Below are 24,395 nucleotides of genomic sequence, written 5' to 3' on the forward strand. Positions count from 1 at the left end.
TCCCTCTACTACTAGCTGTATGTGAGAGTGTAGCAACCTGCATAGAACTTGAAGGGAGGAGCACAGGATGCAGGAGGGAAGAGGCACCAGGAAGTCAGTCTGTGCACATGGCTAGAATGCTAGCTGCAATTATAGCACATCTGTAAATAGTTATCTTAATAAAGAACTAGTTCAGTTTTAGAAACATGGAGTCCTCTAATGTTGTTACCCAGCACAAGGTATGTGAAACATGGTGACAGCAATCAGTCTAGGGAAACACACAGCAAACAGAACAGCACCTAGAAATACAGCAAACAGGAAGCATGAAGGAGCTCAAACCACCAGGAATGCTGGATTTCCACACATAAAGCTTGGCACAATCATGTAAACAGTGGATGCAAGAACTGATTCTGTATACATAGTTGACCATAGGGGATAAAGATGAGAAAATTAAGATAAAGATTTTTACTATCTTACTGGGGGAAAAGGATAAATGAATGAGTGAGATGCTATGGCCAGGAATAATGCCCAAAATACTGGAATAGCTGATAAAAATGTCTGATGAGTATTGTTACCCCAGACAAAATGAGACTGTACAGAGATACTGGGTTTTTTACCCAACACCAAGAAGCAGAAAAGAGAATATATACATTACAGAGCATCCACACGTACCTTTAGAGATATTAAAGTTTCCCTAATTAAAGACAGGATCGTTTGTGCAACATGTTATTCAGCTCACAATAGCAATTGTTGAAACAGATCTAACCCAAGAGAAATGCCTCCAAATTGCAAGGTCAGCTGAACTGTGCAGGCAAAGGTTCAAAACAATACAGAACTAATACACAGGCTCAAGCTAAAGGAACCCAGGAAGCTGGGACTGACTAACAGAGAATACGGACATCACGGCCCAATGTACGTACATAAATGACAAAGAAAAATGTGCAGCCTAAAGGCAATGGTGCAAGGGGTGTGAGAAAGAGAACTCATTTGTCACAATGCTGCAGCTACCCAGGAAGAAAAAAAAAAAGCAGAGACTTCTAATGAAGAGGAGGATATCTGCAGTGTTATCTGCAGTGTGACTTTAGCAGATCCGAAGACACTGAGCATAGACACTCTGCAAAAGAAGTTTTATCATACTTGCAGCTATGCTATTAGATCAAAGACCAATTCAATTCCACCTGGATTGTGGAGCCAGCTGCAATGATAAGTAGCAACATTAGACTGGAGAAAAGTTACCAAGTGCTGGTGATACACAATAAAACCAGTGTGCAAATGTAGGCTGTCAATAAGAAACCCACAAAATAAGAAGTGTTATTGCTTGGAATTTGTAATAGTTGATACAGAGGAACATCACCACTATGGACAGCAGAGCAGTGCAAGCCATGGATGTGATTGCAATACAACACCAGAACATCCTCAACTTGAGAGAGGAGGGAGAACATTCATTGTGGGCCCTATCCAAACTTCTAACAGAATACAAGGACATATTTCAAGGAGACGGACATATACAGGGCAAAATGAAGTTAGAAATAGACACCCCCTCTCATACCTCTCCATGCAGCCCATGAGTTTACCTAAATAAAGAGTTCCATTATCTGCGGTGGAACCACAGAAGAAAGACCTGGCAAAGCCTGCAAAGACGACGCATCATTATCCGACTGAAATTAGCAGAGTGGATCAGCAGTCTAGTAAGGGTGAGAAAACTTTCAGCTAAAGTGAGGATGTGTCACTACCCATTACCAATATCTGAGGACACATTACCCAAGTTATCCAGGGAAGAAGTGTTCACTGTTCGTGATACCAAGAATGAGTTTTGGAATATTGAGCTAGATGAGCCATTCAGCCACCTGACAACTTTTGCTGCACCTTTTGGCAAGTACTGCTGGGTATGATTGTTTATGGGCATTGGTCCAGCTCCAGAGGTGTTCCAATGTAAACTAAACCAGGCACGAGAGGAACCTCCCAATCATCAAGATTGTAGCTAATGACGTTCTTATTGTAGCAGAAGGAGATGTTGAGAGATACTCTAGGATCATGATACCAGACTGTGGCATTCCTAAACTGGTGCCAGGAGCAGAATATTAGGCTTAATGCAATATTTTCCCCTGATTATCCACACAAACCAACAGAAAGGCAGAGTCAGCAGTGAAGTTGTGGACAAGAGACTGATGGCAAAGGCAATGTAGACAGGAAGGAATCCCTCCCTGGCAATGCTGAACTATTGCAAAATATCCTCCCAGGGCTAAGACATCTGCTTTCCATGAGCGGTAGTCTGCTGCAGCCCAGCAGAGAGATAATGGACAGGACAAAGAAGTGGTTAACAGAATGCCCAGATAATCAGGCAGTCTGCAAGGAGCCAAGAACCTGAGGCCAATATGCACAGGTGAGCAGGTCTGGGTCTAGTAAATAAATAGCAATGGCAAAATGCAACTGTCCAAGCTGCAATGGAATACAGGCCACATGAAGTAGCTACAGACTCAGGACAGTGGTGAAGATAAAACCAAACACAACTGTAGAACAGCGGCGGAGAGCTGGCGCATCTGGACAGACAGGCCAATGACAGGACCAGAAGGACTTAGAAAGAGCCTCAGCCATGAGTTGGCCTGATGTAGGAGAGTCAGAAGAAAACAAGGTATCTGAGTAACACCGAAGACCAACAGGATGCCACCCAACAGAATGAAGGTCAGAACAGTGTCCTGCACTAAAATCAGCAACACCAACAAGTAGTGGGAGACTGGTTTGGAAACCGGCATACTTGATGGAATATGAGAACTAACAGACGGCAATGGGCTAGTGGTAAAGGCCAGGCTAGGAGGGTGGGCTATGTACGAGTAACCTCTGGCCCCAGAAGGTGAGCAAATGCTTGCACAAAAGACACAAAAATAAGAACTGTTAAAAGGAAAAATGTAGCAACCTGCATGAAACTTGGATGGAGGAGCAAAGGATGCAGGAGGGAAGAGTTTGGAGGAGGCACCAGGAAGCCAGTCTGTGAGCACATGGCTGTAGGGTGACCAGATGTCCGGTTTTCGAGCGGAACACCCGGTTGAAAATGGACGCTGGCGTCTCCAGTCAGCACTGCTGACCGGGCCATTAAAAGTCCGGTTGGCAGTGCTGCAGAGCTGAGGCAGGCTAGTCCCTACCTGTCCTGGCTCCGTGCTGCGCCCCGGAAGCATCCAGCAGGTCCGGCTCCTAGGCGCGGTGGGGATGTCCATGGGGGCTCCGCGTGCTGCCCTGCCCCAAGCACCGGCTTCACACTCCCATTGGCCGGGAACTGTGGCCAATGGGAGCTGCAGGGGCGGTGCTTTTGGGCGAGAGCACCTCGCAGAGCTGCCTGCTGTCCCTCTGCCTAGGAGCTGGACCTGCTGGCCACTTTCGGGGCGCAGCGCGGAGTCAGGACAGGCAGGAAGCCTGCCTTAGCCCCCCCCTGCTGTGCCGCTGTCAGGGAGCCGCCAGAGGTAAGTCGGTGCCCCAACCTTGAGCCCCAACCACCTGCCCCAGCCCTGAGCCCCCCCAAACCTGGAGCCCCCTCCTGTACCCCAAACTCTACATTCCCAGCCCCACTCCAAAGCCCACATTCCCAGACGGAGCCCTAACCCCCCCATGCACCCCAATCCCCTGCCCCAGCCCAGCACCCCCTCCCACACCAGGAACCCCTCTGCCCCACCCCCCAGCCTGGAGCCCCTTCCTGCACCCAAAATCCCTCATCCCCAGCTGCCCCCCAGAGCCCCTACCCCCAGATGGAGTTCTCACCCCCCCTGCACTCCAACCCCATCTCAACTTGCAGCCCCCTCCCACAACCTGAACCCCTCATTCCCAGCCCCACCCCGGAGCTCTCATCCCCTCCTGCACCCCAACCCACTGGCCCAGCCCAGAGCCCTCCCACACCCTGAACCCCTTTGCCCCACCCCCAAGCCTGGAGCCTCCTGCTGCACCCAAACCCCTTATCCCAGGCCCCACCCCAGAGCCCACACCCCAACCCCCTGCCTGGAGCCCCTTCACACATTCTGAACCCCTCCTTTCTGGTCCCACCCCAGAGCCTGCACCCCCAGTTAGTTCTCTCACCCCCTCCTGCACCCCAACCCCTTGCCCCAGCCCAGTGAAAGTGACTGAGGGTGTGGGAGAGTGAGCCAGTGAGGGAGGGGGAATGTAGTGAGTGGGGGGCAGGGCCTCAGGGGAAGGGCCAGGGCCAGGGTATTCGGTTTGGTGCGATTAGAAAGTTGGCAACCCTACCTGGGTAGAATGCTAGCTGGAGATGCAGCAGTTCTGTAAATAGTTCTCTTAATAAAGAGCCAGTTTAGTTTTAGAAACATGGAGTCATCTCATGTTATAATTCAGCATGTACTATGTGACCGGTGAGTACATGTGATAACAACTTTGGCAGAGATTAAAGCCAAGTAAGAGTCAGGCCCAAGATTAAATTTAAATGAAAACTGCTCATTTTAATTCAGTCAAAATTAACACAAGTGGTATCTTTTGTTTTCCATTTTGTACCTCAGGTGAACCTTCCACAGTAAGATTATAATTGAAATAATTTAGCTCTTTTTCCTATGAAATACTCAAAGTGGTGGCTGAGAATACTTGCAATTAGACATTTGAGTTGTTTTGATTGGTCACACAAATTTTCTCCTCTAGTTGGATCACCTCTTAGTTTCCAGTGCCAGCATTCATGATTACAAGATTAAAACTTCCTTTTTTCAGAATATTTTGCTGCAATGTGTTAATATTTGCTCTTTTGGTGAATGCACCTGCCAGTAAATTTGTGAAAAAAACCCAATTGGGTGCAAATACAGAGGAAGCTAATTTGTTTAAAAATTTGAATCAGTGTTTGCAAAAAAGGAAAAAGTTTTTGAATTATTTACTGAATAATCTGGTGCGTTGAGGCCACTCAAGAAGATTGGGAAGTAAATGACTGTGGATAAAAATGACTGGAGTTCTTAAAACACAAAATGAAATAAATTCTGATTGTACTACTGGAGGGTACTTTTACATTTTAATAAAATAATAATTAAAAATCTTTATATCAAGCAACATCTGAAAAAAATAAACATAATCTTAATTTATTAAGGTATTATATGGGCTACTAACCTGATGAAATAATGTAAAAGGAGGAGACTTTGCTTTAATTATTCCTTATTCCTGCATGATCAGAGAACATCAGTAGCAGCATTTTTTATCATGTCTTTCCTTTCTAGCTCTCTGCATTCTACTAATCCATGCTGGCGCAGTGAAGAACTTCCAGTGTTTTTAAAAGCAACAGGTTGTCATGAGTTCAAAGTTATAAAATCAGGAGGACTAGCTGAATCCTAGATCATCTATTAATAGGAATGACAATCATATTAATAAAATGTTTTAATTTATATTTCATTAACTTTTAAAGATTGATATTGTTAGCTGTGGACACTGTGGGGAGCACTTTGATAGATCCTGTTAATAAAGGGTGAGGTTTGCTTTGAGTTCATCCCTCCACTCTCTGCTACTCTCACCGGCTCCTTTCTTTCTCTTTCCTCCCCTCCTTTCCACATCTATACTTTTTGGGCAAGCAGTCACTATTGCACTAGCAGCTTAGTGCCTTTGATACTGACATTATTTCATGGCAGCAGAAAATATGGTAAACAATTAATTTGTTATTTTAAATAAGTTATGCTTCCCTTTTTTGGTACAAACAGCAAGTGGTGGTTTATCCTCACTAATGCCATAGTGTAACCATATCAGTATCAAAGGGCTAAGTTGTGGCAGCAGCAGTGGAGATGTTCTGATGTTAGCATCTCAAGCCAATATTTGGAAAACCCTTTGGGAACTGGCCTGCTGGCCCCAAAGGTGCAGGTGATGGGAAAGGGAAAGACAAGACATGGAAGGAAAATAGCAAAGAGCAGAAGGGGGAAAACACATTTAAATTAGGCTCTAATTCAGCAAAACACTTAAGCAAGTGTCTAATCACCATTGATTTCAATAAGACATAACTATGTTCTTAAAATTAAACATGCTTAATTTATTTGCTGAATCTTGGCCTCAATCAGGTAAATTAAAGTCCCTCTTACTCCCATTCCAGTTATCACTTACAGAGCTCAATCCTACAAGGTGCTGAGTACCCTCCACTCCCAATGATATCACTGGGGATGGAGGGTGCTTAGTACATTTCAGGGTCATCACTGTGGTATCTGAGTGCCCAGCAAATATTATCATAACCAAAATATACAAGCCCACAAGTGATCTAGCTTCCTCTTTATTTGCCTTAAAGAAGTTGGTTTGTTTTTGTTTTTTTTAATCTCTCTCTCCTTCACTTAGTAACATTTACCATAGTAACTTGGTGGTAAATACCACCATTTTATAAAGGTAATACCACACTTTAGAAAGTAACTTTGTCAGCCAATATATGCACAGTTCAGCTATACACCTCAGCAAGCCCAAGTCTATCTGTATATTGACTAACAAACATGCATTATCAAGTGTTATTACTTATGAATATACAACAATAGGGTTAGGAGGATTGAACAAAATCTATTTAACTTTGAATAATCCATACAAAATTAGAAAAAGAAAAGTAACAAGTGTACAATGTTTTAATTCAGACAATATACAGAATTGTACATTCTTACTCCATATGGCTTATAAAATAAAATCTTTACCAGTAATGTGAGATACTGTACAATTCAAAAGAAACATATTTCAGATAAGCCATAAATACTAGAAAATATTGGATGTTTTACAAAACTTAGCACACCAGCTAAACAAACCAGATGCCTAAGAATTATCCTAAATTGATATTCCTAAAAAATGTGAAATCATAACTTTTTTACACAGTTTAATAGATGTTATTGGAATAAATAAAAGAAGCCTGAAAAACTCCAGTTTTTATGTTCTTACTTAAAATCCTCAGATGGAATATTACAGTAAAATGCTGCTTTCTCGTTAATCACTGACGATGTATTCTGGTTAAAAATTACAAACACAAATACTTTTTTTATAAATCAAAAGTTAAGAAAATGACAAGATTTTTGCATAATATAATTAACTCCTTATTACAAAAGGCAGATCAACAATTCTAGTCCACTGTAATACAACAATCATCTTCGGTCGGCTTATTGGAAATTGTGCAATGCATTAAAATAATTTCTGTTTGTAAAGAATTCAACCTTTTATTGCATAATGAAAAAACTCTCAACTTTGTTTTGAATCCACAGTCACGCTCCCCCAAATCAAGTTCTTCATATTTTACGTTTTTTCCACTCTGGCTTGTTGTCTGTTTCATCTTCCTCTGATTCCACTTCTGCAAAAACTGCTTTTGGTTGAGTCCTAGAAAATATTAAGAAGCAGAATAATGATTAAACTACAGCTCTTCTATGCAGAAGTGAACACTTCTGTTATTCCCAAAAGAGAAAAAAATGTTATGGGCTTAATTATTTCATTTTAATCATGAAATAAAAATATTCACTAAATTTCTATCAAATCACATAAATTTGCTGTTGTAAGGCAAAAAATGAATGAACGAGCAGATTAATGAATAAATATGCATATCTTGCAAGTTCTGTTTGCTCTTCAGCAGGCACTGTTATATGTGTTTTCAATTAATAAAATTAAGATATCAGAAGGGAATAAAGGGAGTTTAATTTAAGGCTACAAAAACTGAGCTATATATTTTCACATTTCATGGTATTTTTTAAAATAAATCTTTCATACATTTTAGTTTGACAGCTGTCATCAAATGAAAACAAGAATAGCACAGTTTCTGACTAAGTCTACACATGAAAAAACAGCTCCTCTCCACAGAGACCATCCAGCACTACTGTAACATATTAAAAGTAATGATACTCATAGGAGAACATACTGTATCCTACACGTAATCTTGAGCCTTTCTATCTGGACATTATTTGCTTGTAATTTAAATAACATACTTAAAAACTTTACAAAATATTCACTGACTATTTTTTAAACTAGAACAGTATCAAATAGTTTTTCACCAAACTCTGCGTATGTTCAATTCTACTGTTTGGCTAATAGTTATTGATGGACCTAATCTCCACGAACTTACCTATTTCTTTTTTTAAACTCAGCTATACTTTTGGCCTCACAACAGCCTCTGGCAATGAGTTCTTCACACAATGCATAGTCAACCTGTGGAAGTATTTCTTTATGATTGTTTCAACTCTGCTGCCTATTAATTTCATCAAGTAACCCCTAATTTTATGTGAAGGGGTAAATGTCACTTCCGTATTCACTTTCTCCACACCATTCATGATTTTATAGAACTCTATCATATCCCCCCTTAGTTGTCTCTTTTCTAAGCTGAATGGTTCCAGTCTTTTTAAATTTCTCCTCATATGGAAGCCATTCCACACCCCTAATCATTTTCACTGCACTTCTCTGCAGCTTTTCTAATTCCAAAATATCTTTTTTTGAGATGAGGCCACAAGAACGGCAAGCAGTATTAAAGGTGTGGGTGTTACATGGATTTGTATAGCAATGCTATGATATTTTCTTTTATCATCTATCCTTTTCCTAGTGGTTCCTAACATTCTGTTAGCCTTTTGACTGTTATTGCACAATGAGCAGATGTTTTCAGAGGACTATCCACGATCTCTTTCTTGCAGGGTAACAGCTAATTTAAACCCCAAGGAAGAATAATTTAATTCACAATATGGTAAAAATCCTGTGTATTTGAGGGAGCAGGATAGTGTGATTTAAAATGTCACTGTAAATTGATATATGAAATATTGATAAGTTTGCTGAAACTTGTAAGATGTTCTGAGTCTACTAAAACAAAGAAGTGCAGCACAATCTAGCAGTAACAACATCTAGGGAAAATGTGAAGAGGAAATCAAGTCTGCTTGCTATCGCATTTTTACAATTAGCATGAAATGACTTACTGGACTTGGTTCAACTGGCGTATAAACCTTCCCAACTCCACAGAATATATAACTGTGAATTGGAACACCTAGGAGGATTCATTCATCTGACCGTTGTAAAGACATGAGCAAAGAAAAAATTCAGTTTTTGTTAAGCCATTATTAGCAGAAATCATTTAATTTAAACTTAAAATCATACCACTAGCTAGAAGTTGCCAGTGGTAGTAGGAGTTTGCTGCATGACTAACATTTATAGAAAAAATTATTAGAACAGGCTTATTACTTTAACATGTTTTCATTTCCAAGGGCTCCATGGTATATGAAAAGCTAAGACACTCTTTCTTCCTTCAGCCCTCTCATCAATTTTCATTTACTGAGCGACTGTCATAAAATCAAGCATCACCAGTTACCAAAGAAGTGCCACAATGGTCCTGAAATGCCACTTAAAGTTTATACAAAAAAGAGTTTAAAACGCAACAGGGAAAATATAGTTGTGTGTGTTACCACAATGCTTGTGTAAAAGCTCCACATATCTCTCTCTAGCAGAGATGGCTGGAGGATGACAATTTCATTTCACAACTTCACAGGAAAGACTACCTTGGACTCAGAAACCTTCCTGTTGAAAAAAAAAAAAAACGTTACTAACCTTTTGTAACTGTTGTTCTTCAAGCTGTGTTGCTCATGTCCATTCCATACTAGGTATGTGTACTCTACGTGCACAGTTGCCAGATATTTTTTCCCTTAGTGGTATCTGTAGGGCTGGCTTATGCACTGGTATCAGGGATGTCGCTGGCTCTGCACCCTCTCAGTTCCTTCTTGCCAGAAATTCTGACAGAAAAATAGGAGGGCAGGTCATGGAATGGACATGAGCAACATATATTGAAGAACAACAGTTATGAAAGTATCAGAGGGGTAGCCGTGTTAGTCTGAATCTGTAAAAGGCAACAGAGGGTCCTTTGGCACCTTTAAGACTAACAGAAGTATTGGGAGCATAAGCTTTCATGGGTAAGAACCTCACTTCTTCAGATGTAAGAACCTCACACTTCTTGCATCTGAAGAAGTGAGGTTCTTACCCACGAAAGCTTATGCTCCCAATACTTCTGTTAGTCTTGAAGGTGCCACAGAGCCCTCTGTTGCTAGTTATGAAAGGTTAGTAACCGTTTTTTCTTCTTCGAGTGCTTGCTCATGTTGATTCCATGCTAGGTGACTCACAAGCAGTATCCCAGGAGGTGGGCTTGGAGTTTACAGATGTGCTGATTGCAGCACTGCTCTCCCGAAATTGGCAATCTCATGACCTGTTGGGTGATGGCAGAGGGGGCCACGAAGGTGTGAATTGATGACCAAGTCATGACTTTGCCAATGTCCTGGATTGGTATCTGCACGAGGAACGTTGCTGCTGAAGTCTGGGCTCTTGTAGAATGAGCTGTCATGATGGCCGGAGGCAGAACCTTTGCCTGCTTGTAGCAAGCCCAGATGCAGATGATTATCCAGGATGAGATTCTCTGGGATGACACCGGCAGACCTTTCATCCTATCCACCACTGCTACAAAAAGCTGTGTCAACCTGCAGAAGGTCTTAGTTCTTTCATTGTAGAAGGCCAGGTCCTGTCTAAGGTATGCAGCCGACGTTCCTCCTCAGTTCTGTGAGACTTTGGAACGAAGATGGACAGAAAAATGTCCTAGTTGTTATGGAACTGCAACATCACCTTTGGTAGGAATGCAGCTGGACCTTGTCCTTGAAGAACGCTGTATAAGGGGTTCTGAAGTTAAGGATCTGATTTTGGAAACCCACCTGGCTGAAGTAATTGCCATAGGAAGGCAACCTCTTATGAGAGGAGCAATTTATTAACAGGACCACTTGTCAGGTGGTCTGTACTATGCCAATGCTGTGCTGAACCTGAGCCTGCGAACAGCCTTTGAACTGCCATACACTTTGTAAAAAGCCTTGGGGCTGTCAACAGACTGAAGGGGAGCACGGTGAACTGGTAGTGGTGTCGGCCCATCACAAACTGGAGGAACCACCTGTGTACATGGAAGATAGAAATATGGAAATATGCATCCTTTAAGTCGAGAGTGGCGTACCAGACTCCCGAATCCAGGGAGGAAATGATAGAGGCCAGGGAGATCATGCGGAACCTCAACTTCTTGAGATATATATTGAGGCGATGCAGGTCCAGGAATGGCTCCAGGCCTCCTTTGGCCTTCAGGATTAGGAAATATCGGGAGTAAAACCCTTTCCCTCTCAAATCTCAAGGAACTTCCTCTACAGCCCCTACAAGTAGGAGGGCTTCTACCTGTTATATGAGAAGTTGCTCATGAGAGGGGTCCATGAAGAGGGGTGGGAGGAAGGGGTGGATGAAAACTGCAGGGTATACCCAACTGACACAGTACTGAGCACCCAAAGGTCTGATGTTATGTGGGACCATGCAGCATAGAAGGGAAACAAGTGGTCCAAAAACAAATGAGAGGATGGATCCTGTCTCGAGTCTGGTATGCTGTCCTCGGGCATACCCTCAAAAGGCCTGTCTAGACCCACTGGGGTATCTATCGAACCTGACTGGGAGGCAGGGGCAGAAGGCATGGGCTGGTGATGTTTATACTCCTTCCCTTTTCTCTTATAGGAATCCTGTCTTGGTCTTGTTCCAATATGGCAACTCCTAAGGTCCTATAAAGGAAAGTGAAACTGTCTAGTAAGTCTTATTTTCATTGCCGAATTGATTTTAACTAACTTTAAAAAAAATTAAACCAGTCCTAATAAATCAATTTTTGTCAGTTTTTCAAAAAAATGGTTCTGTCAGAATGTAAGTAAAGAACTTTAAAAAATGTTTTAACTTCACTGTTTCCTTTAAATAATTCATTACCATAGCTAAGCAATATAGTTAAATAATATAGACCAGCAATTTTCCTATGAAAACATTCTTATTTTTTAAAAAATAGGTCAATCTTTTATTACAGCAATGTAATTTTATTTAATCTTCACTTCTAGTTTTGAGACTTTCAAAAAATAAATGTGGACTATAAGCTGTGTAATAGGTATGTTTCATAAAGCATTTCAAAACTAGTAAACGAGGAAAATAGTCTAATTTAAAATATTCTCCCATATCTGATTTATTTAAGTATGGCTTTTTCTTATTGTACTTTCAAATAAAAATGAAAAAAGTCTACCAAATACAGCAGATCAAGCCAGAACTATTGTGTTTCTATCCAGAGGCTTTTACATAAAGAGTAACTAATTAACATAAAGGTTTCTTTTCCTCTTTCCAGAAGACATCGTGCTGTTCTTTCAGAGAAGTTTAAAATGTCAAGAGGATCAGTCCCGATAAGCCTTATAAAAAGGACTTCCCCTGATTCTGACTGTAGAAGTCAGAGGTTAAAGCACAATCATTTTCCTCTAGTACTTAAAACCAGAGTGTATCATCCCAAATGTTTTCACTGCAATTTGAAGTTCATAGATCAAATTCTTTTAAATTATTGTTACTTATTGGATAGGATTCATTCACTAAAGAATAAAGCTGGCTTCAGGCAAATGGTATGACTGTGAGGAGACATCACTTATATTATTTGTGACTAAGAATGTGAGGGTAAACCACAACTTGCTTGGCTCTGTGCCCACTGTTTATTGTAAAGGAAAACCTCAAAGTGCAGTGTCAATTATAGCCATGACTTGATAATCTGACATACTTGTTAACCCTACCACTATGAATCAGGACCAGATGAACTCAAACCCAGTCATCACAATTACAGAATTATGAAAATTAAAGGAAGGGATCAGCAAAAAAACTTGGACCTAGTAGTCTCCTCTGTTTAAAATTATTTTAAAAACCAGGAATGGGGCAAAAGATTAAATATGTAGTGAGGGATTTTTTAGCTTATGTAAAGAATTTTCTATTTTTCTCATTAAGTGAATAATCACGCATGGGGAAATATATATATAAAAAAGCCTGGTCAAATAACAGATTGATAAATGGATTAAATTGTTAAACGGATTAAATTGGTAAATTACCGAATGACTGGAGGATAGCTAATGTGACGCCAATTTTTTAAAAGGGCCCCAGAGGTGGTCCCGCAATTATAGGCCAGTAAGCCTGACTTCAGTACCGGGCAAACTGGTTGAAACTATAGTAAAGAACAAAATCGTCAGACACTTAGATGAACATAATTTATTGGGGAACAGTAAACATGGTCTTTGTAAAGGGAAATCATGCCTCACCGATCTACTAGAATTCTTTGGGGGGCGGGGGGGGAGGTCAACAAGCATGTGGACAAGGGGGATCCAGTGGATGTAGTGTACTTAGATTTTCAGAAAGCCTTTGACAAGGTCCCTCACCAAAGGCTCTGAAGCAAAGTAAACTGTCATGGGATAAGAGGGAAGGTCCTCTCATAGATTGGTAACTGGTTAAAAGATAGGAAACAAAGGATATGAATAAATGGTCAGTTTTCAGAATGGAGAGAGGTAAATAGTGGTGTCCCCCAGGGGTCTGTACTGCGACCAATCCTATTCAACATATTCATAAATGATCTGGAAAAAGGAGTAAGCAGGGAGGTGGCAAAATTTGCAGATGATACAATACTACTCAAGATAGTTAAGCCCCAGGCAGACTGCGAAGAGCTACAAAAGGATCTCTCAAAACTGGGTGACTGGGCAACAAAATGGCAGATAAAATTCAATGTTGATAAATGCAAAGTAATGCACATCAAGGGGTTCTAAAAGAACGGTTACTTACCTTCTGTAACTGTTGTTCTTCGAGATGTGTTGTTCACGTCCATTACACATTAGGTGTACGCGCGCCGCGTGCACGGACGTCGGAAACTTTTTCCCTTAGCGGCTCCCGTCGGGCCGGCAGGGCCCCCTCCCTCCTGCCAGAGCAGCGCCCCGCTCTAGGGTATATATATCCCTGTCGACCCGACCCCTCCGGTTCCTTCTTGCCGGAGACTCCGACAGAGGGGAAGGAGGGTGGGAAGTGTAATGGACGTGAACAACACATCTCGAAGAACAACAGTTACAGAAGGTAAGTAACCGTTCTTTCTTCTTCGAGTGATTGTTCACGTCCATTACACATTAGGTGATTCCCAAGCTTACCATTGGAGGTGGGTAGGAGTCAAAGTACAACTGACTGTAGCACAGCCCGTCCGACCATCGCGTCCTCTCTGGTCTGATGGTGGATCGCGTAGTGGGCTGTGAACGTATGTACTGACGACCAGATGGCCGCTTTACAGATCTCCTGGATAGGGACCTGCGCCAAGAAGGCCGTTGAGGACGCTTGGGCCCTAGTCGAGTGGGCCCGGATCTCTGGGGCCGGAACATTGGCGAGCTCATAACATGTGCGTATACAATGCACAATCCACGCCGATAAGCGCTGTGTCGAGATAGGCAAGCCTTTCATACGTTCCGCAATGGCAATGAACAGCTGAGGTGTTCTGCGGAACGACCTGGTCCGTTCCAGGTAGAACGCCAATGCCCTTCGAACATCGAGGGTATGTAGGCTGCGGTGATGAGGGTCCGTATGGGGTTTAGGGAAGAACACCGGTAGACAAATGTCCTGTCCCATGTGAAACTGCGATACCACTTTTGGGAGGAATTTGGGGTGCGGCCTCAGTTGCACCTTATCCTTATGAAAAACTGTATAAGGGGGTTCTGAAGTGAGGGCCCTCAATTCCGATACCCTTCTGGCCGATGCGATGGCCACGAGAAACGCCACCTTCCACGAGAGGTGCATGAGGGAGCAAGTGGCTAGAGGTTCAAATGAGCTTAGTTAGGACTAGGTTCAGACTCCACGCAGGGACAGGCGGGCGCGAGTAGGGAAACACCCTCTCCAGCCCCTTGAGGAATGGGGCCACTGTGGGGTTGGAGAACACTGACACTCCCAACTCTCCCGGATGGAATGCCGAAATGGCAGCTAAATGCACTCTAATCGAGGCGGGCGCAAGCCCCTGATGCTTGAGGTGCAGTAAGTAGTCCAGGATCGACGGAACTGAGGCCTGTAGAGGCTGTATGTGCTGAGGCTCGCACCAGTGGGAGAATCTTTTCCATTTGGCCAGGTAGGTTGCTCTTGTGGAGGGCTTCCTACTACTAAGGAGGATTTGTTGAATCTGGTGAGAGCACCTGTGTTCCGCATCGTTCAGCCAGAGAGATACCACGCCGTGAGATGTAGCGATGACAGGTTCGGGTGGAGCAGGCGACCCTTGTCTTGTGTGACTAGGTCGCGATGGAGGGGGAGGGTGATCGGGTCGGCTATGGACAATTCCAGCAGGGTCGTGAACCAATGCTGGCGTGGCCAGGCCGGGGCGATGAGTATAATTGTCGCCCTGTCCCTGCGGGTCTTGAGGAGGACCTTGTGTATGAGCGGGAACAGAGGGAAGGCATACCTCAGGCTCTCTCCCCACGGAATCGTGAAGGCATCTGCCAATGATCCCGGGCTGAGGTTCTGAAATGAGCAGAACTGAGGGCATTGACTGTTGTCCTTGGTGGCGAAAAGATCCACCCGGGGAAAGCCCCACCTCCGGAAGATTGAATGCAGGACGTCTCGCCTCAACGCCCATTCGTGCATTTGGTAGGATCGGCTGAGGCGGTCCGCTAAGCCGTTTTGGATCCCCAGGAGATACGTTGCAATGAGATGGATCGCATGGGCTATACAAAAGTCCCATAATTGGAGTGCCTCGCGACAGAGGGGAGAGGACCGGGACCCGCCCTGCTTGTTTATATAGAACATGGCGGTAGTGTTGTCCGTCAGGACTGCCATGCTGTGACCTTCTATGGTGGCATGGAAGGTGAGGCGAACCGCTCTTAGCTCCTTTAGATTGATGTGAAGCAACCTGTCTTCTCTGGACCACAACCCTTGGGTCCGCAGTTCCCCCAGATGCACCCCCCAACCCAGGTCCGATGCATCTGTTACTAACGTCAGAGTGGGCTGTGGGGCAGCGAAGGGGATCGCTCCGCAGACCTGCTGTTGATCGAGCCACCAGCGGAGCGAGCCCAACACCCGATCCGGGATCGTCACCACCAGATCCAAGGGGTCTCTGTTGGGGCGGTACGTTTGGGTAAACCACAACTGCAAAGGCCGGAGGCTTAGGCGGGCATGTCTGACTACATGTGTGCAGGCTGCCATGTGTGCCACGGACGGTAAGAAGGAACTGGAGGGGTCGGGTCGGCAGGGATATATATACCCTAGAGCGGGGTGCCGCTCTGGCGGGAGGGAGGGGGCCCTGCCGGCCCGACGGGAGCCGCTAAGGGAAAAAGTTTCCGACGTCCGTGCATGCGGCGCGCGTACACCTAATGTGTAATGGACGTGAACAATCACTCGAAGAAGAATTAGCTGTTACTAAGAATCATTTTGGATAGTTCTCTGAAAACATCCACTCAATGTGCAGCGGCAGTCAAAAAAGTAAACAGAATGTTGGGAATCATTAAGAAAGGGATAGATAATAAGGCAGAAAATATCGCATTGCCTTTTTATAAATCCATGGTATGCCCACATCTTGAATACTGCATGCAGATGTGGTCACCCCATCTCCAAACAGATATATTGGAATTGGAAAAGGTTCAGAAAAGGGCAACAAAAATTATTAGGGGTATGGAACGGCTGCTATCTGAGGAGAGATTAATAAGACTGGGACTTTTCAGCTTAGAAAAGAGACGACTAAGGGGGAATATGATAGAGGCCTATAAAATCATGACTGGTTTGGAGAAAGTAAATAAGGAAGTGTTATTTACTCCTCCTCATAACACAAGAACTAAGGGTCACCAAATGAAATTAATAGGCAGCAGATTTAAAACAAACAAAAGGAAGTATTTCTTCACACAACGCACAGTCCGTCTGTGAAACTCTTTGCAAGAGGATGTTGTAAAGGCCAAGACTATAACAGGGTTCAAAAAAGAACTAGATAAGTTCATGGAGGATAGGTCCATCAATGGCTATTAGCCAGCATGGGCAGGGATGTTGGTCCTAGTCTCTGTTTGCCAGAAGCTGGGAATGGGCAACAGGGGATGGATCACTTGATGATTACCTGTTCTGTTCATTACCTCTTGGCTTATTAGCACTGACCCCCTACTTGGTAAGGCAACTCCCATCTTTTCATATGCTGTGTATTTATACCTCTCTACTGTATTTTCCACTCCATGCATTTGATGAAGTGGGTTTTAGCCTATGAAAGCTTATGCCCAAATAAATTTGTTAGTCTCTAAGGTGCCACAGGGACTCCTCATTGCTTTTGCTGATACAGACTAACATGGCTACCACTCTGAAACCTGTCTTAAAAATTAAGTTTCTTAAGCAGGGATAATGGTAGTTTCTTTGGCATTAAATTTATCGTTGACCAAGCTATCAAGCCAGCATGCTGCTGGCTATTGTCCAAGCTCTCCCCTCGCCCCCCACATCACTGTCTGGTGTGTAATCTAATAGCATTCTGGACTTACATCCTCCCCACTTCTCTGCCAGCTCTTTTCTTCCCCTGCAGCTACATTTTTAAACAATAAACCGTAACAAGATTTGCCCACCTGACACAGTGAGCCTTCTATAATACTACTACATTTTAAAACTTTCATGTCTATTACATTACAGGTGTCAGGGATGAAACCCAATGTCTCATCAATGAAATTACTTAGCCAAATATACACGGGTGTACTTACGTATCTGATGGTATGAGTGGTCCTATCTACTTCTTTATGAAGGGATATTTATATATTTTAAGTAAAAATATCTGAATTTAGACTCGGAATAAATTTCATCTCAAGCACATGTGAATCTCCAAATAAGAAAAAAACAACCACCGTACTTGGCATCTCCATTACAGTAACCTTCACAGAATTATCCTTTTAAAGAGTACTTCTTTGGGGCTGGTAAATGTAGGCAGTATTGCATTATTCATTTATTTTATATATTTTGTAACACTGGCAAAGATGTTATAAAAGCTAATATTTCCCAGTTCAAAGTCAGCTTAGGTCAATGGAGACCAAGAACTGTTGCCTGATGATAGCTGTTCAATGGTCTCTGTGAAGTTGTACTCAGCTCAGAGGATCAGTGTCCACATCACAAATACCCATCCCTGTTAACATACTATGGGTAACTTTCAAACTCGGCTTTTCTTAATCATCTTCTCATTACAGAAATAAAACTTACATAGTGGCAGCATTGTCTAAAAGCATTGGACTGGGAGTCAAGAAACATGGCTTCTGCCCTTGGCTCTGCGTGCTATGTAATCTTGAGCAAGTCATTTAATCTTTCTATACCTCATTTTCTCCAGTTGTGAAATTGGATTATTGATACTTACCTTCTTTTGTGGCGCATTTGTACATCTACAGATGAAAAGTGCTAGTTAAGAGTTAAATAATAAATAATAATTTGAAAAAAAAAAATTTGCAGTGGCAATTTTTTATAAACAAAAATTATAAACAGAAAATGTGGGATATTGTTTTAGAATCTTACAAGTAAGCAAAGAGTTGAGGGAGTTTATTCCATAGTTTAAATGCCCTTATATGGAATGTATATGCATCAGACACACACATATTATGCATTGCTGGTGTAAAAGTTTATGGGCAAGAATTAGACATGGCAATGTAACTCATAAGTGGCAAAAAGTATATTCTACAGGTCAACCCTGACTCCTGCCAGTTAAATCATTATACCACTACAAGCACTCATGTTTTTGTTTATGCCCCATTTTGGAGCACTTATTTTAGGGACAAAAACTATTTTTAGTATCCTTCCTCCTATAAAGCCAAGCTAAGTTAAGTAGATGCACAGGTCTTGTAACATGGGTCTGGCTTTTAGCACGTATACATACCTACATGATTGTGTAATGTGAATCTTTAAAAATCTTGAAAATATTAATACATCCACATCACACCATGCTATTTATGACACACATTTTAGAAGAACATCTACTTTAGAAAGTGTTAGAGATTTTAAAAATATGTATTGGTACTTTTGTAATTCTTCACCTATAAAGCCAGGATTACTAAGTACCGTGAAGTTTAACTGTAACAGAATTAGGATCATGAGAAACAGTAAGTTTAGAAAGCTTTAAAATAGTATTCTAGCGCTAAAAGGTTAGTTTTTAAAAATGAAAATTGTAAAAATTTATACTTCATACTTTTAACAATTTGATGTGTTATACACACTGCCTTCATATCAGAGCTCTGACATACTCTTAGTTTATATATTATTGGCAATAATCCAGAAAAGGCAGAGAATGCTGTTAAAAATGTATATTTTCTGTTTATATCAAACTCCCAATGGCTTTAAGAAATATTGCTTGTATTTTTTAAAATTGTTTCCTTACTTAGAATAGGCTGGAGCAACCCAGTAGGGGTTATCCTCAGCTTCCTTTGCATGTCGTAAAATGGCCTCTCGGGGGTTGCTATCATCAGTCTTATCCAGTGCAATATTCTTGACTATGTATGATGACAATGTACCTCCATGAGTTCCAACACGGCCCCCACGACCTATAATTAAAAAAAAAAAAAGAATATTTGAGAGTGAGAGTAATGAACACATAGACAAAATGTGAAGTACTGTGTGTGTAACACTGATCTAGTAGTGTACTGAACTTACATATTACTATAAAGAAACGAGATGTGGAAAAGAAAAGAAAATAGCATTTAGAGTTGCATTCACAACAGTGTTCTATTGAATACTTTATGGGCCTAAACAAAAAGTTAGTCGTTGTTATTATTTATTTGTATGGAAGCAGCACCCCAGCCATTGTACACACACATAATAAAGACAGAATTCCCAGTCCCAAACAACTTATAATGTAAATATAATTTCATGAGCAAAACTACTTATAGAACTCCGAAATAAGTTTCCCATTTACTTATAACAATCTAAAAAGACTAAATATGGGTTACCTGGTCCTGCTACTGGAGGTTCTGGTTTGTGAGATTTCAGGGGATCCAGCCTATCCTTTTCCAACTGTTTCCTGGTACTTCGTTGCCGTGGTTCACGAAACATTGGAAGGGCATGAGCTAAAGAGAAGATTCACAGTTTAGGAAAACAATTCTAAATGTTAGCAACCACATTGACATCTCTAACCCTATGGACCAGATTGCTTTTGACCCTTACACGGAGAGGATGCCACCCCTTGTGCAACGCCAGGGATGTCATTCTTACATACCTCCACATTGGCTTATCACAGTAGATTTTATAGGGCTTTGTCATGTCTGTTTTTAAAAGTCTAAAGCAACCAGATTTCCACAACTTCTCCAAGGACTATTGCCTAGTCTAATAAATCGCCTGCGCAATTTACACTTATTTAGCTCATTCCTCTGTTGGGTCGGCCCACCAGTTGCCTGATCAACCACTTGTTCTTTTCTGAACTTCCAATTTTTCTACATCTTTCTAATATTGGGTGCTGAGACATCAAAATTCCAGGCACAGTCTTACAGCAAAGTGACAGACGGGGGATTATCACCTCCCTGATCCAAGTTGTGATGCACTTCTGCATATGTTGCCAAAATCAATTTTCCCCAAGAAACAAGGTAAATGTGGGTTGGCAGGACCTAATTACTGCGGTCAGTATTTGGCCAGGACACCAGAATTTAACACCTCTTGAGAAAGTTGCCCTGGTATTTTTAATGGCCACAAATTGTCAGTGTGTTGTTCTTAACCTCTCAACAAAAAGACAGTATCTTCAGCAGCACAGTAGCCTCTAATGTGGGGGCACTGGCTCTATACTGAATCAGAACTATCCACTGAATCATCATTATCTCTTTCTGAGTTATTCTGGGAGGTCTGCTTAATTTATTAGACTTAATGAAATCACAACCCAGATGATATGGCTGTGGATCTTTAGGAATAAATGTTTAGAGTTTATTTTTGCAGACTTCATGAACTATGAAGTGTCTGAACAGTTTGTCGGCAAGTAATGAGCTTGATCAGTTTGCATAGGGCATTTGAGGTGACCAATGTACAGACCCAAGATTTTGCCATATGTGGAGTCAAGCTTGTTTGAGGAAAATCCAGCTGAGTAATAATATGCCTGTATTTTAAAAGTAACATCTAATCCCTAAAGTGGCATTCCTGCATTTTAAGCAATCAGTATATGCAATTCTGAAATTCAAATATGGTTTGTTGTGCTTTCTTGGTAAAACAATGCTTTATGTTCCCTGTAAGGAAGGGGCTTCTGAAAAGATTCCAAACAAGCAACAAACCTACAAAAAAACTGTCAAGTGAAACTCTCAAATTCTATCAGTTTAGAAACATTTTCAATGCATTACTTTGTATGGATCTATTCTTACTAGGTTTCCACATTTATGTGCAAGAAAGAACCAGACAAATCCTCATGATAAAGTTAATATTTTCAAAAACTAGAGAAATCCAAACTTTGGCACCCAATGGTGGGATTTTTAAAAGCTCCTAAGTGATTCAGAGGCTGTGGTCCCTCTGGATTTTTAGGCTTCAATTTTTGAAAATTTGCATAATTGAAGCACTTTCGAATGCAAACATTGATGAATGAAAGTATAGACACTATTTCTATTATAGGCTGTTCGATGTTACAGTTAAGGTTGCCTAAAATTACCCATTATAAAGCCCCTCTTTTCATGCGCTTATAACTCTGCCAAACTAACTGTTGAGGGGGGAAATTTTCCTTCCTGAAATTTGGAAAGTTTCAGTAAATATGGGTTAGCTCCTTCCAAGAGTGAGGTTCCGGAAAAATAGGTAATTTTGCCAATGTTAACGATTTTTTTGACCATTTCTTTGAACAGTCCTAGCATCTTCACAGTTTTTGGTAGAAACTTGATATTTTGCAGGAGGGTAGTTCTGAGTGGTGTTTTATCTGTTCAGATAAAAATTCCACATATCTTTGGCTGAGTTCTAAGACCTGGAAAATCACCACTTCCACATTTTTAGTAGAATGTCTTCAAGACTTGTCCTTTAAGTCTGTGAACATTCTATTGGTACTGTGTATGCTCCCAAGTGTCAGAGATCTGCATCAACCTGCACAGACTACCTTAATCCTGTCTTTCCCTGAATTCTAAGTTTTTATCTTTGCAATCTCAAAGTATTTTTCATGGAGTTTTTTGTATGAAATATATATAAACTTTAAAAGGCCAGCCTGGCTTTCTGAAGGAAAACTTTAGCCCATCCAGAATTTCATCTGATCAAGTCTGTATTTGCACCTTGTAAATAATGATATTAACAACTATACAGGGTATATGCAAGAATATTTTCATTTGATGTATAGTATGATGGACTGCTTCTGGGCTATACCTAGTCTCCTATGAAGTGTAAAAACAATGCGCAATATGGTGATAGTTTGACTTTTTGAGATGGGGAAATATAAAGGTAAAAGCCTGAGAAATGAATAAGGGTCACCTTATAAATATATGTTTAAATTACTTACGTGTTATAATGTAATCCTGTGTAAGAGTCTCTGCCTGTCTGGCTTTTCGTTTTGTTTTAACCACACATAATTTTGCTCCCCTAGGATAAAAAATAAAGTGGCTTAATTTTTTTCATTATAATAGAAGTAGAAAGTGTTTGTTCAAGATAAAATTCCTGCCAGGTTGAATAGTACTTTTACAAATGTATGACTACATTCGTGTGTATGCATGTAAGGGAGGCTCGAGAGGTTGATTAAATTGTTATAATGTGGCTTAAAGTCAGAGGTGGAAATGAATGTGATAGTTTCATCTTATACTTTGCTTGTCCACAGCCCAAAAAACACCACACAGTTTGCAACTATTTAGCCCAATTATCCTCATTAAGCAGCAGAGTATTGGTGGTCTAAATGGAGATGCCCTGACAGAACTATGGGGCAAAGCTTGCATAGGTCTTGTTGGAAGTAACTTAAATCGTAACTGACAAATTGGTGCACTCTCTCTCTTTATATAGCTATATATCTGTGAAGGAAAAGGAAAAAATGAAACCAGGAAACTATCACAGACAAGAGTGCACCTCTTCCATTCAGACTTCAGGGCTGGAATCGTCCTGCATTTTACATGACCACCTAGTTACAACATTAAGACAGCTTTGCACTGTGAGCATCTTTTGAATTTAGAGGCAAGGTTCCTCCATTACAGGATGTCTCCCATGCATGTAGAGAAGAGAAAACACAAGAATTTGTTTAGGTAGGAGCAGGAACCCAGGCTCTGATGTAAAATCACTACAAAGCCCTCAAAAATATACACAGAAAGAAAAAATTAAACCTGGGTCCCAGAAATCTTGGGAACCTGAGCTTGTCCCCACAATCAAGCATTCAGGTTACAATCAGCATCCGATATGAACTAAATTTGAAATGTAGAGTATAATACTCCTTTGGCTGCTAGAGAGAGAAGCATCTGAGCATGCAGATGAACAAATCTTTATACGTACAGGAGGGAAAGGATAATCAGAAAATCAGTTGCGCTCTCTCCATCTGCCAGCAGGAAAGTGTGCTGGAGTGGCAGAAAAACTATGAGATGATGACGTTAAATTCCAAACAAGGGAGTGTCTTTAAATTCATCCTGCCACTCTCAACTGCTAGCTTCCCTTTTAATTAATTGCTTCTGCCTTTCCATCCTTTAAGTATGCAGTCACCGGCCATGGTCAGCAAAGAAAGTGAAACAGATGGGAAATTCTCTCATTCCATTCCTCACCTCTTCTCAAGTTTGGGTTTTCAACATAACTGCACAGACCACTGAAATTCAAACTAAGAGTTGGACTCCTAAACAAAATGCTACTTCAGAAAAACAAGTATGACTACATTAAACAGTCTTTTTACAAACACCACTTCAACAGTCTTTGGGGACTGTGAGGGATATGCTAGCTGGGCATTCCTAATGCAGTGTCCACATAGTACACTGATGGAACCTCATGGAAAGTATTCAAAACCTCAGATAAAGTTCCAAATTTTAATATCCAAGTATACAATGGAATCAGAGGCTCAATGGAAAATGCACTGCTTCTGAAAATCATATGTTACTATTTTTGACTCACTGCCTCACAAATGATCATAAACTAATTTCCTCACCTTTTAATATGGTCAGTCTCAGGTTGAGAAAAAAAACATGGTTTTAATGATAATAATGTAATTATTAAATACCTCTGGCTTTTGACTGGATCATAGTATACTTTAGCCAATCCATTTCCTGTACCAACCATGATCTGGTTTAGCTTGGGATGCCAAAGACAACGCACAACACTCTGAAATAAAATTACATATTGATATTGAATCAGTGTTTTTGTGTCTCAAACCATTTAGCTCTTGAAATTAGATATAGCATACAACTTTGCGAGGGTTTTTTTAAGTAATTAATTAAGCCCTTGTCCTGAGTCTTACTTCATATAGTCTTTCTTCCATATAGAACTAAAACTTTCACACGCAATGCTGCTCTCTCACTCATTGACTCTGCAACAACTTAAAAACAGTCAGTTTTCATTCTGATTTCTTCGTTCCCCAGGATGTCCTAAAGAACTAATCCAATTTCAGTCTCTGCCTGTAGTGAATGTCTCAGCCTATACTCCTGGGATGATACCTCCACCCCTATTTTGATCAGTACACAAACTGATTTTAGACTGTCAGCGCCTTAGTAGCTTGTTGTTTTACACATACAACATATTCATCCACATGACATATCACCAGGTATGCTCTAGTT

The 24,395-nt window shown here is 41.3% G+C and overlaps 1 protein-coding gene across 2 annotated transcripts in view; it reads right to left on the reverse strand.

The window, feature by feature from the left end:
* Window positions 1-6,189: 6,189 nt before the first annotated feature.
* WDR70 (WD repeat domain 70) overlaps window positions 6,190-24,395 on the reverse strand; it is a 257,225-nt gene continuing 239,019 nt past the window's right edge. For both annotated transcript variants that reach the window (XM_054032053.1, XM_054032054.1), the window contains exons 14-18: window positions 23,843-23,943; window positions 22,163-22,242; window positions 19,668-19,784; window positions 19,100-19,262; window positions 6,190-7,272 (exon numbers count right to left, since the gene is read on the reverse strand). In XM_054032053.1, coding sequence (XP_053888028.1) covers window positions 7,185-7,272; window positions 19,100-19,262; window positions 19,668-19,784; window positions 22,163-22,242; window positions 23,843-23,943 — 549 coding nt within the window. In that variant the 3' untranslated portion in view covers window positions 6,190-7,184. The remainder of the gene's footprint in view (window positions 7,273-19,099; window positions 19,263-19,667; window positions 19,785-22,162; window positions 22,243-23,842; window positions 23,944-24,395) is intronic.

This window comes from Malaclemys terrapin, chromosome 6 (assembly GCF_027887155.1).
Source record: "Malaclemys terrapin pileata isolate rMalTer1 chromosome 6, rMalTer1.hap1, whole genome shotgun sequence".
Taxonomy (NCBI): Eukaryota; Metazoa; Chordata; order Testudines; family Emydidae; genus Malaclemys; species Malaclemys terrapin.